At 45.8% G+C, this 16,148-nt stretch overlaps 1 protein-coding gene across 1 annotated transcript in view; it reads right to left on the bottom strand.

Annotated features, from left to right (window-relative positions):
• The window catches only part of gtdc1 (glycosyltransferase-like domain containing 1), a 54,313-nt gene that overhangs the window by 25,188 nt on the left and 12,977 nt on the right, over positions 1 to 16,148 (bottom strand). The window contains exon 3 of the mRNA XM_072685258.1: positions 15,005 to 15,178. Within this exon, the coding sequence (XP_072541359.1) occupies positions 15,005 to 15,178 (174 nt within the window). The remainder of the gene's footprint in view (positions 1 to 15,004; positions 15,179 to 16,148) is intronic.

Raw genomic sequence — 16,148 nt, 5'->3', positions numbered from 1 at the left:
GCAAGGTTGAGAAACCCATCAAACAAACGGCAAATCTGTTCTGTATCAGTACTGGATCGGCACTGTACAAACTGCAACCCTAAATCATCTCACACAATGCCAAACATACACTATTAGGACAAAAGTATTGGGACACCTACATATTATTATTACACCTAGAGGAGCTTTCATGACCTACCACTCTAAACCCATAGGCATCAATGTGGAGTTAAACAGCAGGTCTGGAGTCAGCAGAGTCAGCCCAGCGGTGTCTCCTATTACATACAGAACCACGCTGGAGTTCAGTGAGCTCTTCAGAACCTCCCGTTCTTTCACTGATGTGTGGAGGAAAGGCAGACTGCAGGGCTAGGGCCTGGCTTGGTTTTATACATCTGTGGGAATGTCAGATTATTAGTATTTATAAAGCTTGGAAATTTGCATCACCCGGCCTTTCCTAATGATGGCTGTGGACCAGCCATATCCTTAGCAACCTTAGCAAGAAATCTTGACCGGGGTGCAATGTCATACATGGTCATACATAAAACTGGGCGACATGATTTTTTTTTTATATCACGTAATTTTTTACGATATACAATATTTATCGCAATATTCCGGAAAAAATATTTTACGTAATTTGTTTTTTTTAAACACTCTCCAATTACTCTCTTATAGTGAGTATCGTGATTTTTACTCAAAATATGAAGCAGGCCATTGAAATAAATATGACGTAATGAACTGTGCAGATGATATCCACATGATATGACGATACAACGACGATATGCCGATCTCCATAATACACTCATAAAAGCATAATTGTGGACCACGATAACAAAATTGATCACGATACGATAAAATATTGTCATATTGCCCAGCTCTAGTCATACAGCACTGGTATTAAAGCTTAGACCTCATTGACCTCGTTGTCCTGAGGTCACTATTGAGGTCGGTATACAGAACATATAACATTGGGACGCTCAATTGGGACGCAGCCTAAATATGAACAGCAGCCACTCCGCAGCCCCAGCAGCCAGACGGATGAATCGGCCAAGGGATGTGGACAGGGGAGCCGGCTTGCGGAACGCCGCGCTAAAGAGATGACGAGAAGGTGCTCGTGGAAAGCGGTGAGCGATGGAGCCGCTACGCAAGCTCAGAGGGAAATTTCATTTCGAGGGCCATTTTGAAAATTACATGAGGAGCTTTTGACTGGGCAATAAAAGCAGCGGCGTGTCCACCGGCGGGGAGAGGTACTTAAAGGGAATGCCACCAATTAGCTTATTTATAAATCAACAGCAATTCCGGTGATGACTTTACCTCACGTTTGATTAAATGTGAAAGGACGGCGGGCGAGAGAGGGAGGGGGACGAAAGAAAAAAAGAAAAAATCAAAGTCAAAAATCATTTGATCTAATTTCCTTTATTGGCAATAATCACAGGCGGTTTCTCTTTTCCCGGGCTAATGAAAAATGCCATTGATCTTGAGGTTGGCCGACGCAATAGCTCAGAAAGTGAGAGAGCTGGATGCGAGTCAGGCTCGGTCTCTGGAGCGAGACCTGCAGTTTGGGCAGACTCGCAAACTGGGCTAAAGTAAGAGAGAAAGAAAGGAAGAGGGGGTGGGGGGGGGGGGGGGGGTGCAACTCTCAGGGTGACTCAACGCTCCATGCCTGCCGAACTGAAGAGACTGGGAAGGAGGGGAGGAGGGGGGTTGAATGTGGTCAAGGGCGACATTGGGGACTGCACCATCACCATCATTAATCTCATCATAACAGGCATTCTGTAGGGTGGCTTGACAGAGGTCCAACATTACGGGCACAGGAGACCCGAAGAGAGGCCTGCGAGAAGTGGCCGGAGAAGGAAGGTCATTACCGCACATTAACATCCACATTCATCACATTCATGAAGTGCTGACCTCATAGTCGGCACGGCCCTCCACAGTCCGACTGCCCTCCGCCCTTCCCTGCCCTTCCTTCTGTGCCGGGCCTGCCGCATCGCCGCATCGCCCTCGCTGTGGTCTGCTGAACGGGACAGCAAGAAGTACAAAAGCCTACCTCCAAGACTCATGGAGTGAGTGAGGACGGCGAGTGGCAGGCGCCACGGAGGGAAGGGGGAGGGGAGGGAAGCTGCTAGCGAATTCGCAGCGGCTAGTTCTCCTTAAGGCCGATGATACGCACCCTGGCATCAGGTTGAGGCAGAAACGAGCGACAGAACCACCCCGTTACGCAACATGCATATGGCCTCCTAAATCTGACGTGGAACAAGCAGATTTTGACACAATTGCATAAGCCGTGACAGCTGTCATTTGCTGTGGTGGCGGCGGCGGCGGCGGCAGCGGCCTCGTGGCAGGCTGAGAACTTCTAATGGAACCTGGACTTTGCAGAAGGGGCGGAGCAGAGATTTAGAGTGTTACGCAGGGAGGAACAAACAAAGCTGTTCACAACTTTATCCGGGTAGAACACTGAACAGGACTCCATGGTCAAACGCATTCGCTCAGGTCCCATAACACACTCACACACACACACACACACACACACAGCAAGTGTGCGGTACCATCCCCTTTCAGATTCATCCATAATACAAAAAATAATCATTAGCTGCAAATAAACCGGATCTACTGTTCATAAGTCATATGTCCAAATGTTTGTGGACACCCCAGCTACCTCAAGTTGCACCCGTTGCTGATACCGATTCACGCTCACACAGCTTGTCTGGTCCCTGTAGAGAAGTACTGCCAACAACAGATAAGCATGAACCCTTTGGCACCATGCCTAATAATACCAGACGTGGGCTGGAGGGGGTATAAACCCCCCAGCATTGAGCTGTGGAGCAGTAAACCTAACTGTGTTCTCTGCAATGATGGATGCTGCTCCATCCTGTACTTTTGAGATGAGTTGGGGAGTTGATGATGAGGTGCGGTGGTGATCATCCAACATCCTGACCTCGCTAATTGCACCGATGCAATCAAATCCTCACAGCAACGCTTCTCCAAAATCTAGCAGCAAATCTTCCTTCGTCCGCGGACAGCAGAAACAGCTGCGCCAAACAAAAGCAGGGGTATCTTATTTGATACCCGATTTCAGAAGAAACAACGAATGAGCCGGTGTCCCAATACTTTTGTCCTTATTGCGCATTTGTCGCATGCACTGTTGATGTGCATAAAAATGGGACAAGCACTGGTCTGGACTGGCTCTGGATGCTTTGAAAGTGTACATTACAGATGCACTCCTAAAAAGAGAGAGAACCTTTGAGGGAAGGTTCCTCAGTGAAGGCAGCGGTTCTATGTAGTACCACGTAATCTTATGGCAGGTCTTCAAAGGATGGCCCTTTTCCAATGGTGGAGAACTTCTTCAAAGAACCCTAAAAAAATAAAAAACAGTTCTACAAAGCATCAGAAAGGGTTCCACTATTGTTATGGGTCCAAGGTCCCCTTTGCAGTACTGTATAGAACCCATTTGGGCTGGTTTAGGGTGAGTGTGTTTCCCTTTGAAGCTAAAACAATGGGAGGGATGAGCTCCCATGAACGTAGGCCGAATACCACCACTTAAAAAAAGTCGCCGGGGAACAATTCCGAAACGAACCTTATCGTTTCTTATTTTCCATGCCCGAGGAGTGCCTTTCAACACGGTTCCGTACTCCGCCTCATCATGCCCAAGCAACAGAGGACCTCCGCCTCCGCCGGTTCCGAAACCCCCGCGAGGTGCTACCTCTGTTTTGTAAATACCTGTTTGTCACGATTATATCATTCCGAAAGCCGTGGCCACTCGCCACTTGCTTAGGACAAATCTCTTAAGCTGGCGTACCCCCCCCCCCCAACCCCCACCTCCCTCCCTCCCATCCACCCAACCCCCACCCCTCCTTATCCTTGCTTCATTCCTATTTATCACGGTTTGCTCCCAGCACTTCAAAGCACCATATGGACTCAATTGTGGCTCGTTCCTTGGCACATGCGAGCTGGAGATCAGAAGCATGCCATACCTTCGGGTTTTTAACCATGGGATTATTTTCACAGGGCACACGCTGAGGAAGTCCTCGTGCCACGAGCTCGGAGATCTGACCTGATCTCTTTCTGCCGCGGTCTGGCCCGAGAAGATCACGTGAAGGAGGAGGTGCAATCTAATGTCAACCAAACAAATGAGAAAAGGTGCCCGCCAGATGTTTCACCGACCAGATTAAACGCTTGGCGGTTTGATTAAGAAAGTCCAGCTCTTCATCTCCTCGCTCCAACCGCATTATGGCTTCAGAGCAATCAAAAAAAAAAAAAAAAAAAAAAAAAAAAAGAGGCAGAGGCTGTGAGGATGAGTGATGTAGTGATGTGGCGTGCGAGGATTTCGCGTTCCACTGCCAAGTTGATAAGTGTTCCTGACCTCCATCAGGCCACATGCTGGTCACTTCTCCTAACCGTAAGACCCTACGAGGAAGGGAGCATTGTCTAGAGCTGTGGAGGAAGGTGGAGGGAGGGGGTGGGGGGTGTTGGGGGGGTTAGTTGATCTTCATGATCTTTAGCTGTTGGGATCCAGGCACAAAAAACTAGCCGACCGAGTTAGGCCGCCGTTCCGTGGCTGGGATCACGGCAGCACTCGAGATACATCCGAGATGTTCCTGGTGGACAACTGCAGCTTCCAAAACGCGGAGCAAATAAATCAGAGGGCAGAACAGGACGGAACGGAACGTCCACAGTGTTGCAAAACGTCCTCTCTCTGTGGTCCAGCCGTGAAATCAGCGCAGCGCTCGCCACTGCCTCGACACCCTATAAATCTAAATCAGTGTTGCACAAGCTCGGATAGTGCACATCATGCACTACACCTCAGTAAGTGAAACAAGGTGCAAAACATTCAGCGAGACAGAGGAAAAGACACGCTGCATGCTGATGACTGACGCTGCATGTTCTGCATAAATATTCAGGACAAAGTGCAGGGCACTCTGCATCCCTCGCAAATTCTCAGAGCATTATTTCGCCCCCTGGTTTTCTAGTGAGACACCAAATGGGGCGACTTCACAGAATGGGGCGACTACATCCCGGAAAGGTGCCGGTGGGTTAAAAAAAAAAAGACCAAATCTGGGTCATTTATACATGAGGTTTATATAATAACCCAACCCAAGTTTAAAGCCAAACATGCCATGGTTACTTTGACCAGCGACTGGGTTGTTTTTTTTTAATAACCGCTGACCGCTGATAACCCTTTGGCTGGGTTGTTACTATGACGGTCACTAATCCAGCAAATGGGCTAGGTTTCATGAATAACCCAATCCAAGCCAAAAGACACTCAAGACCCAATGACCCAGGTCAAAAGCCAAATACACGCTTGTATAGGGTGGGCAATATGGTAAAAATATCATATCACGATATTTAAAGACAATTACACGATCCATAATATTTATCACGATTTTTTGACATGCGAGATTCTTAAACACCGCAATTCAAATACTGATTTATACTCAAAATGTAATTAAACTCTAATTACACTCTCTGCAATGAAATCAACCTCCACAATATGCTCAACTATATAAAAAAAATCATATTATAATATCATTTCGATAAAATATCACCATTATTAGTTCTGCATTTCTTAATATATCATCATCGTTGTTGGACAAAAACCTCATATCTTCAAAACGGCAACTTTCTAGGAAAAGGGGAAAACAAATCTTCTTAACTTTCAATGAAATTTTAGTGAATGTAAAAAGATTTTACTCCAGATGATTTTGGAGCATTTCTATTGGTCCATCCATCATGAAATTCTGACACAATGCAATTCTGACCAACTGCCAGATTCACATCATGTCAAAAATGGCAAAAGTGGAAATACAAGGTTTTGGTTAGACATCGCCCATATACTCTGTTCAAATTGCTGCTGACCCTTTGGCTGGGTTGTTACTATGACGATCACTAATCCAGCGACTGGGCTAGGTTTCATGAATAACCCAATCCAAGCCAAAAGACACTCAAGACCCAATGACCCAGGTCAAAAGCCAAATATACATGCTTGTATAGGGTGGGCGATATGGTAAAAATATCATATCACGATATTTACCGACAATTACATGATCCATAATATTTATCAAGATTTTTTGACATGCGAGATTCTTAAACACCGCAATTCAAATACTGATTTATACTCAAAATGTAATTAAACTCTAATTACACTCTCTGTAATGAAATCAACCTCCACAATGAGCTCAACTGTATTAAAAGAAATTATCATGATTTCGATAAAATATCACCATATTAGTTCTGCATTTCTTAATATATCATCATCGTTGTTGGACAAAAACCTCATATTTTCAAAACGGCAACTTTCCAGAAGAAGGAAAAAAATTCTTAACATTAAAATAAAAAATTTCAGTGAATGTAAAAAGATTTTACTCCAGGTGATTTTGGAGCATTTCTATTGGTCCATCCATCATGAAATTCTGACACAATGCAATTCTGACCAACTGCCAGATTCACATCATGTCAAAATTTGCAAAAGTGGAAATACAAGGCTCGAACCCGGAACCCATTTGTCTATATAAATTAAATTGAATTGAACTGAATTCTCCATTTCTTAATATTTTATAATTGCTGGACAAAACCTTGTATCTCCAAAACTCAACTTTCCAGATGTTAAAAAAATTACTCCAGGTCATTTTGGAATGTGCAAATAATTGCAAAAGTAGAAATACAAGGTTTTTGTCTGACAGCGCCGATATACTTATTATCACTGACCCTTTGGCTGGGTTGTTACTATGACGGTCACCAATCCAGCAGGTCCTGGGCAACGCCACGCTTTCCCTCTGGACACGACCTGAGTCTAAGACTGGGCCTAACCTGGCCAGTACACTCTAGAAACTGTTGGGTCAGTTTGCTGGGCTATTTCCACAGTCAGGATAGACCAGCAGATCTACTAATTACCGCTGACCCTTTGGCTGGGTTGTTACTATGACGGTCACCAATCCAGCAGGTAGATCAAATGAGTAGATCTGCTGGGCTAGCCGAAACCATCTCAAAGGCAAAACTGCCCCAACAGTTTCTAGGGCGTACTGGCCAGGTTAGGCCCAGTCTTAGACTCGGGGTCGAGTCCAGAGGGAAAGCGCAACACCGCCCAGGACCAATCTTCGACCTGCGTCTGAGCGTCTTTGATCCAACCTCCCAACCTTGCCATTGTGCAACTCTGATAAGGGAGCGAAGGCATAGAATATCCACTGGCTGTTTCCTTTTGAACCTCGCTGAAGGAATCTCTGCAGCAGGATATCCTGCCATCTGCTTCAGTAACCGAATCATTCCACGAGTCAGTCATTGGAGGCAGGCCACTCCTTGGAGAGTCACATCAATGGCTTTGAATGCGCTTTTAAAAAGCAGCCAAAAAGCCCTCTTTTCCCTACCAACTTTTAAAAGTGGCTGCAGTTATCTGCATCCAGTTAAATGGGCTAATGAAAACCTGCCCTTCTAGACGACAGAATCTTAGGACGAGGTTGAGGAGATAGACTTTCCCCTTGATGAGGTCACAGTTGTGCTTGGCTCTGTGGACGGTCACTGGGGTCAATGGATCTTCGGTTAATGACTCAGAGTGAAACAGGGCATTTCCAGCAAACGTGTAATCTTTGGATTGTAAGATATGACCGACAGCTCTCTGGTCTTCTTTAGGAAACCATCAACGTCCTAAATCACACAAGTCTAGAGGTGGTAAAGGGGGTCCCAGGATTGTTCGTATTGTTGGTTTCTGCTAAGTACGTCTCATTTTTCATATCAGACATCGGTTCTCTTCATGGAGCATGGCTTCTTGGCATATAGCCCATGTTAATCTCATGTATTTCACATGTTTTTGTAAATAAAACAGAAAGCGAATCGTTATCAGCAGATGTAGCGTCCATTATTAGGAGATATAACCCAGCCCATTTAGCCCGTTAGTACTCCCCTCTCATCACATGTAACGCTCCCAAAACTGGGCAGGTGTTGTGACATGCACAGCCAGCCACCGCCTCTTTTTCGCTGATGCAACGTCACCAGACAACCATCTCGCTCTGAGGAAAGCGCCTGGTACCCAGCTCCGATGAAGCTGGCTAGCATACGCCCAATCCGGCCAGCATCACACTTAAGTGATGTGGGGGGGGGAGGGAGAGTTATCTACCCACCCGGAAATAGCAAGGCCTCTGGCTCCAGCGATCCTCAGGTCGCACTGAACCAGTGATCCTCAGGTCATAGTGGCAGCGCCTTAGTCCACTACAAGCTTCCACTAGTGATACTTGTTGATGTATTTGCTGCATTCTGGAGAAGCAGGGCATTCTGAGAACGCTATACTGGGTTACTTCACTAAAGAAGACCCAAACACCAAACTCAGCTGAGAGGAAATCGGTTTGGAACAGGTCAGAAACAACCCGGGAACTACAGCGGCGCAGACCTGCCACGAACTTGAAGCTGCTGGAACGCCAGTGAATTTTACATGGCCATTGACTGCCGAAAGGCTGCCGACCAGGAAAGTAGCCCCAGCTCCAAAATCAACACCTGCAAGCTGGACTAAAGTCTGCAGTTGACCCAAGAAAAAGAAGACCGGGTCTTCTGGAGGAGGGTTTTATGGTCAGATGAGACACAGATGTTTGGAGAAGGTGAGGTATTTGACCTCAGGAACACTGTAAATCCAACTGTTAAGCATGGTGGTGGGAGCTGCATGTTCTGGGGTTGATTTGCTGCCACTTCTTAGGCATTACCTCAAGCCATCAGCTAGGCGGTTGGAACTTGGATACAGTTGGGTGTTCCAACAGGACAGTGACCTCAAATATTTCAACCGGGATTCTGAGAGAGGCTTGGAGATGGCCACCAATGATGGCTAGGGGTTAGGGGCATTTAACCAAATATTAGGTGTACGAAATAACTGAAAGTTTATTCATGTCCATGATGACCATATTTAAACATCTGAACACTGAACTGAATATATCATTGTTGTCATGGAAAAAACATAATGGACCCTATCTTCCAACCCGCCAACAGTCTACTTCCACTCTTCCTGCCTGCGTCGTTTAAACAGCAATGCTGCTTGTGAATATATCTACGCCGATACTGGAGTGGTGGTCTCGAAATGAGGGGTGTTCAGGTCAATTTCTGGCAAACTGCTGTGTATCTTGGCAACAGAAAACACAGCAGGAGCTCCACTGACTGAAAACAGCCTAGTCAGACGTTCGTTGCTATCTTGGCAGTGAATTGTCAACACAGGCGCGTGCAGCCCGACGCTCGTACACCCTCCCTTGTTGTGCATGCATCGGTGCACAAACCCATAGCGCGGCCGGTCAGCAGCCATGCAAACTTTCACATCGACAATAAACAGAATTAAAGAAAATATCATTATTCTAGTTGTGAGACGCTCCACTGCTACAGCTCACCTTCCCTGACCACTATAGAAATAGCAATCCGCCAAAGTCAGACCTCACCTGTCTCTTAAAGGGAATGACGAGCGACACGCTGACTGGTTTATCACTGGATGCTACGCCCAAAAAACACACCCATGATAAATTAAGAGACTTCGTACATGACTTTTGCGAGTTTTGAGACGCTCCTGTCCCGTCGTTATGATAGCAAAGACACACCGACACACCCCCTAAATCAAGCTGTACGGTGGGCGGCTGGCAGCTCGCCTAAAGATCTCTAAAATAGGGCGTAATGTGAATCTGGCAGTTGTTCTTTACATTGTGTCCAAATTTATGGATTATCAGACCAATAGAAATGCTCCTGTAAAGAAAATGAGGTGTTTGTCAGTGACAGTGACTATATATATATATATATATATATATATATATATATATACACACACACACACACACACACACACACACACACAGACAGGCTCAAAGAAAGACAGAGATATCACACACACATACATTTTTTCCAAAGGCCTTGAACAAAGTTGGTTCTGAACCTCAGGCGTGTTGACGGATGGCTGGCCATGCATATAATCGCTTCCTTACACTCTGTGAGTTTGCTGTGGACAGGGCGAATTACCATCTGAAAATGAGCTGAGAAACACTGTAGGCGAGAGCCCTGCGTCATCAGTGTCAGCTCACTTACAGTGATACACACACACACACACTATCTCACACACACACTTTCGAACTCTCTCGCACACACTCAGTCATGTGGACAAACACAGCTAATGTCATTTTAACCCACATTTTTTTTACAGAGGCAAAATGTGGGCATTCCTCGGAGCACTGCCGTACATGCAAAGACACACTCGTGGCTTCCGTAGCAAATAAACACTTCCTGTTACTGTAGTACAAAAAAACAAATACATGCATTTTTGACATTTTTGATATAATGTGAATCCAGACGTTGTTCTTTTCATCGTGTCAGAACGATCTACCTTACTTTCCCTTAAAACAACGAGGGTGGCCATCTGAGGCTGGATGATAAACGTACAGTGAATAGAGAAATATGCTCAGTTAGAGGGTCTTACAGTGACTGTCCGAACAAAGCACAAAGAGATCCACATGCCGTGGGACGCCATATAGCTCACATCCACCACTTAGCTAGCTAGGTTGCCTCTTGGGCTAACGTCTTCTCTGACAGCTTTACAACCATCAAGCACGTCTGGGGTTTTAACGGAGCTTCATAACTGAGCAAATACCCATTTTCTCTAGGTAAGGATGCTCTGGTGTTGGTTTCCCCTCCACAAAACTATAAGAGCAGATGTTTGGACGTTTGGGTGGATGTTTTAGATCTAGAACCTTCAACCATAGCAGCAGGTCCTCCTCTTCTTTGGATGTGGTGCCCCACAAAACTCTACTCTAAACAGCTGTAAATAGCGTGAAATGGGTTAGAATAGCTAGCTACTCTATGATCAGGGTCAACAGTCGTAGCCTACCTCCTCAGACTGAATTCCCTTCAAATAAAGAATGAGCACAAACAAGCGATTGAAAGTGGGCGTGGCGAAATAAGGTGGATATGATGAACGGACCAATGGAAATGCGACAAAAAATCACTTTAAATCGACTTCCATTGGAAGTTAAGATTAAGGTTTTTCTCTTCTCTAGTAAAGCTGCCATTTGCAGATATGAGGTTTTGTGTGACAGCAAAACGAAATACAACACAAAAGCTGTCTAGGGCAAACCTTAAGAATTTAGCATGAGAGGCAAGCTGGGTCGAAAAAAGCCAACTTCAAAACCTGATTTGGGGAGAATTGGATACACGCTACGGGCGACAGATGCTGATTAAGGACAGAACGGATTTATGAGAAATTCATAACAATCATAAAATTCAATTGACATGCAAAAAGCAAGATCTCCCCGCTCCTTTGGGCACATGACAGAGGCCACAGTTACAACACATGACAACAGAAAAATGCAATGTCATTGCAGGCAATGGCTTCCTGACTGATGTTTCCTGCACTATTCCTGGAGAAGTTTTATAGTAAACCACAACTCCAGAGCAATTTAATGACTTCTTGATCACGGGTTTAAAAGAATCACATGCATTGTAGCAGATCTGACGTCCTTTTGAGGAAAGAAAAAAAAAAAAATCGAGGCTGGCACGAGAAATAAATAAATAAATAAATAAATAAATAAACCGTTAACCCTCGGCAGACTGTAGCCCACACTGTCATGTACACAGTCACCTCAGGCTCCAGCTTGCTTATTTTTATATATATATATATATTATTTTTATTTTTATTTTTTTTATAATAATTTTTATTTACTTAGTAAAACTTTACCTCCTCTTTCTTCCAATTTGGTGCTGCCTCTTAACCCACCTGTTCAAAGCTCCCTATAGCATGAGCAATGCTCCAGACACTAGGAGGGTAAGGACTTAACACATACATGTAAAGCCAGCCACCGCCCCTTTTCAAACTGCCACCGATGCGGCATCACTGAGCAACCGGCACGCTCCGAGGTTGCTCGAAGTGCCAGGTTTCCAGCTCCACCACACCAGCTAACAGACGCCTGTGAGGAAAGAGAGCGCCATCTACCCAACCGTACAGAGCACGGACAACTGTGCTCTCTCAGACTCCGGCCGCTGATGGCAAAGCAGCATGGCTTGGAATTCGAATTCGCGAACCCCCGACCACAGCACTAAGAGCCTTAGGAGACTTAATAATTACTTAAAATACAGAGGTATGTTTGGAGGAGTGAAGGTGAGGCCTTTAACCCCAAGAACACTGTAAAGCCAGCTGTTAAGCATGGTGGGGGGAGCATCACGCTTTTGCTTGCCGGTTTTGCTGCCACTGAGAATTCTGCAGCTTAACCTCAAACTATCAGCCTGATGGTTGAAACTGGGACATAATTGGGTGTTCCAACAGGACGGTGATCCCAAAAACCAACTTGAGAGCAATGTAACGATTTTTTGATCACTTCTCGGGATTAAAGGAACTACATGCAATCCAATACCCAATAAAATGGAGGGAGGCATGTGAAAAATAATTTCGGCACTGCAACGGTAGAAGATATCCAATAGGAATGTGGGTTATCTGCACAATTCTCTCAGCCTAAATAAAGACCACAATTCAGGACTAAGAAGAAGCTAAGGCCAGTTGAATGTGGTCAGTCGCACAAGCTCAACTGCAAACCCCCCCCCATCGCAGTCCACCCCGGGCAGGCTGTGGCCCACACTGCCATCAACACGGCCGCCTCAGGCTCAGGCTTTAATAATTACTCACAACACTGCGCTTTTTGCTGTACTGCGCTGGATTCATGGCCCGACTAAAGCAAGCAGCAGAACAACGCTAGACACCGTTTACAGGCAAGCGCAAGACACTGCTCGAAGTTGGCAGCAGTGGTTGATTAGCTCTATAAGCCCAATAAGTACAGAACTGGTCCTAAATGAACTGGACGAAACTGGTGCGATGTTAAAGCAAGGTGCCTCTTGAGTGGCTCAACTGTCTAAGCGCTGGCCCTACCATCAGGGTTTATAAGGCGATGTTGGCCAGCACAGGCGTCTGTTAGCTGGTGTAGTGGAGCTGGGGGGCTGCCGCTTTCATCCGTCGGCAACCCGGCGATGCCGCATCGGCGGAGGTTCGAACAGAGGCGGTGGCTTTTAGGAGATGTGTGTTAAGTGTGTATCAGCCTAGTGGTGGAAGCAGTGCTAGTGCTAGTGCTAGGGGAAGCTATGAAATTGAGAGAAAAAGGTTTAATGTATAAATAAATAAATAAATAAATACTACAAATAAATGTTGTGGGGGCGGGGATTGGAGCGTTTCTATTGTTCGGTTTATTATGAAATTCTAAAGAACAGATTCACATTTTGTCGAAAAATGGAAATCGGCAAAAATGGAGCTACGAGGTTTTGGCGTGACAGCTACGCTATACTGAACTCAACCTTATTATAATTTTTACGAATTTCTAAAGGAAAGCACAGAAAGAAGATTTCAGACAGGCTTGGTTCTGCTTGCTGTTCTGGTTCTGATCTTCTTTAAGGTTCTAATAAGGAGCAGCCTTGTCTGAGGCATCACTGCTGGAAGACTTCCTGCCAGCTTTGTCTCGGACTGATCAAAAAGCACCAGCCTCCCTTTCTTATCGGAGACGACAGCTCAGGAGGCAAATTCTGGAGCTAATCCAATGAAAAATGCTCATTTAAACGCAATCCCGTTTTTTTTTTTAAGGTGGGATGATTCAACCAGAAAGGAACATCCTAAACCTCCTACGTTGTTTTGGGGTGTTCGTCAAATCTGTGAAGTTTCACACCTAAAATCCAGCAGAACCAAAACAGAGCAAGTCCGAAACCCCAAAACTGTTACATCACAGTCTAGACTGATTTACTATATTTACACCCACAACATTTACAGCACCCTGGACACATAACGCTGGAAACCCTGGGGAACGTGGTGGCGTTGACACTAGAGAGCAGCTCATCACCTCCAGAGTCTGCTAGTTATGGAAATACAGGTTGCTACAGGAACCAGGCCTCGTGACCACAGCTCGTCCGCAGAAAGGGATCTCAAATTCGGCACGTGATGAAGCGAAATTCAGGGATGTGAGGGGGAATCCGTGCTAGGCTAAAAGCTGACGCTAGCTTTTAGCATTTCGTCTCTCCACCGCCTGCTCCCCTGAAAACAAACTGTACTACCTCGGCGAAAACCAAACTACTGGCTAATTCTTTTACTGGCAAAACTTGAGAAAGGCAAACCTGGGGAAGCGAGTGTGGGGGCAAGGCTAAAAGCTAACCAGCTACAGTCTATTCAGATAGCTACACAGTGAGAGGACAGCAGCAGCACTATCCATCCAGTAAGACTTATAATTACGGTGCTTTTCTTGCAGCGTTAAAACTATGCTATAACAAGGGGGTCCTGTGAGCAGCTGCAGTGCCGTATAACAGCCAATGAAAGCAGAGCTTGAAGGTTCTTTTTTTTATTATTTATAAAATAACAAAAATAACAGGGTGGTAAGTTAGCTTGTTAGACATTTGAGTGTATTTTCACCCCAACCAAAGCCACGCACTTAGTAAATATTAATATTTATTTTGGGGGGGAGGGGGGGCATGACCTGAGCTTGACCTCAGGGCGGTAGTCAAAGTCAAGCTTGTATTCCAACCACATTTTTTTCTTTTTATTTATTTATTTCTTTGGTTTGCTGCCATTTCCACACGGAAACCGCCTCTGAAGCCCTGTTCCGCAGGTCGTCATCAGGGCGCTAATGAAATCCCGCACAAAGATGCAAATCCAAACACGGACTCTCTTTTACACAAACAGGAGAACTGGGAGTATTGTTTCGGCATGCCTGTAACACACACTGAAATCCGGCCCTAATCCTTCGCCGAACACTGACGGTCGAGCGTGTGAGCCCTGTGTGTGTGTGTGTGTGTCTTGCAGCAGGAGTGTGTCGAGCACAGGATATTAAAGCTGTCTATTCTAATCACTTTCTTACACAACTTTGCCCACTTGCCATTAACCACGCTTGCATACTCGATCAGCTTTTGGGGGCGGATTAAAAATGAACTCACTAGCTTTTCTTTTCTCTCCCCTTTTTTCTTTTTTTTTTTTTAATCAGTGAAGCAGTGATCCCTAGAAGGCAAATTGAAGGCTGCAGAGGGAGGGAAGGAAAGAGGGAGGGAGAGGGAGGAGGGGGGGACAGACCTTGTGACATCGGCGAACTGGATGGGGAAGTGCAGCACTCGGCACTTGGGCCCGATGAGCTGCTCCAGGCCTTTGGGCCGGTGGTCAGGCATGGTCTTCATGAAGGTGGATATGGAGGACAGGAAGGAGTGCATGTTGAAGGCCGAGTTGAACACCACCACGTCCGCGACCAAGCTGGAGAGAGGCAGGCATGGAGAAGATGGAGAAAAAAGGAAGGAAGTAGTGTTTTAGATCAGAGGGGGAAGCGGGAGAACATGGTTAGAGAGGATTATTCTGGAGGAGTCTGTCTTATATGAACCTCAGACGTTCAGTCTGGTCTCCTCTTGATTGATGTGAGTGAAGTGAGGGGTGAGGGAGATCACCATGGCCAGATCTAAAGAGCTCTCTGAGGCCTTCAGGAGGAAGGCTGTAGATGTAGAGGAGTCTGGGAAGGTTTTTGGTTTTTTCCAGGCATGGGTTTCCTCCTTGCACTCGTCCAATTACGTGATGACATTTTAGGATTGTCTGAGGCTTCTTTACTTGAGTTCTGCTCTTGGGCTGAACTTGCTAGGTCTTGCCAGCTCTGGCCCACTTGTTCCCCACTTGTAAAGGATTTAGCAGACGGTGGAGCGGCTGTTCTGTTCTGAGATCTTTTTTTTTTATTTTTTTTAAACCCTATCAAGATTAATCTGCATCTACAACCTCCAGAAAGCTCTGAGGCCTGGCTGAGGATCTGGCTGAGGATCTGGCTGAGGATCTGGCTGAGGATCTGGCTGAGGGTCTGGCGACCTTTGGATTACAGTGGTAGCGCCTTCATCCACTGGACCTCTTGTTAAGTCGACTCCCATGACTCTACCAATGGACTTTATACACATATCAATGCACAATTTTTAAATAAACAATAAAATGCTGATACTCGATACACTGAAGCTGTGTGGCCATGAAACAGCACCATCCAACCGACTGTAGCATGCGTTGCCATGACATTAATGCAACGGATGTGGCGTGGCTTTCTGTGTGCAAGGTGTTGTCCACAGTGTTACCCTGGAAGGGCCTTACCCTGAAACTCTCAGTAATGTCTCTTGATCGTCCATCTAGCATTATAACGTAAAAGCAGCATTTGATCTCCTTGTATCTCCACCATCTCTTTCCCCATCTCTTCTGC

This window comes from Salminus brasiliensis, chromosome 8, assembly GCF_030463535.1.
Source record: "Salminus brasiliensis chromosome 8, fSalBra1.hap2, whole genome shotgun sequence".
Taxonomy (NCBI): Eukaryota; Metazoa; Chordata; class Actinopteri; order Characiformes; family Bryconidae; genus Salminus; species Salminus brasiliensis.
This window is presented reverse-complemented; position numbering and strand designations above follow the sequence as displayed.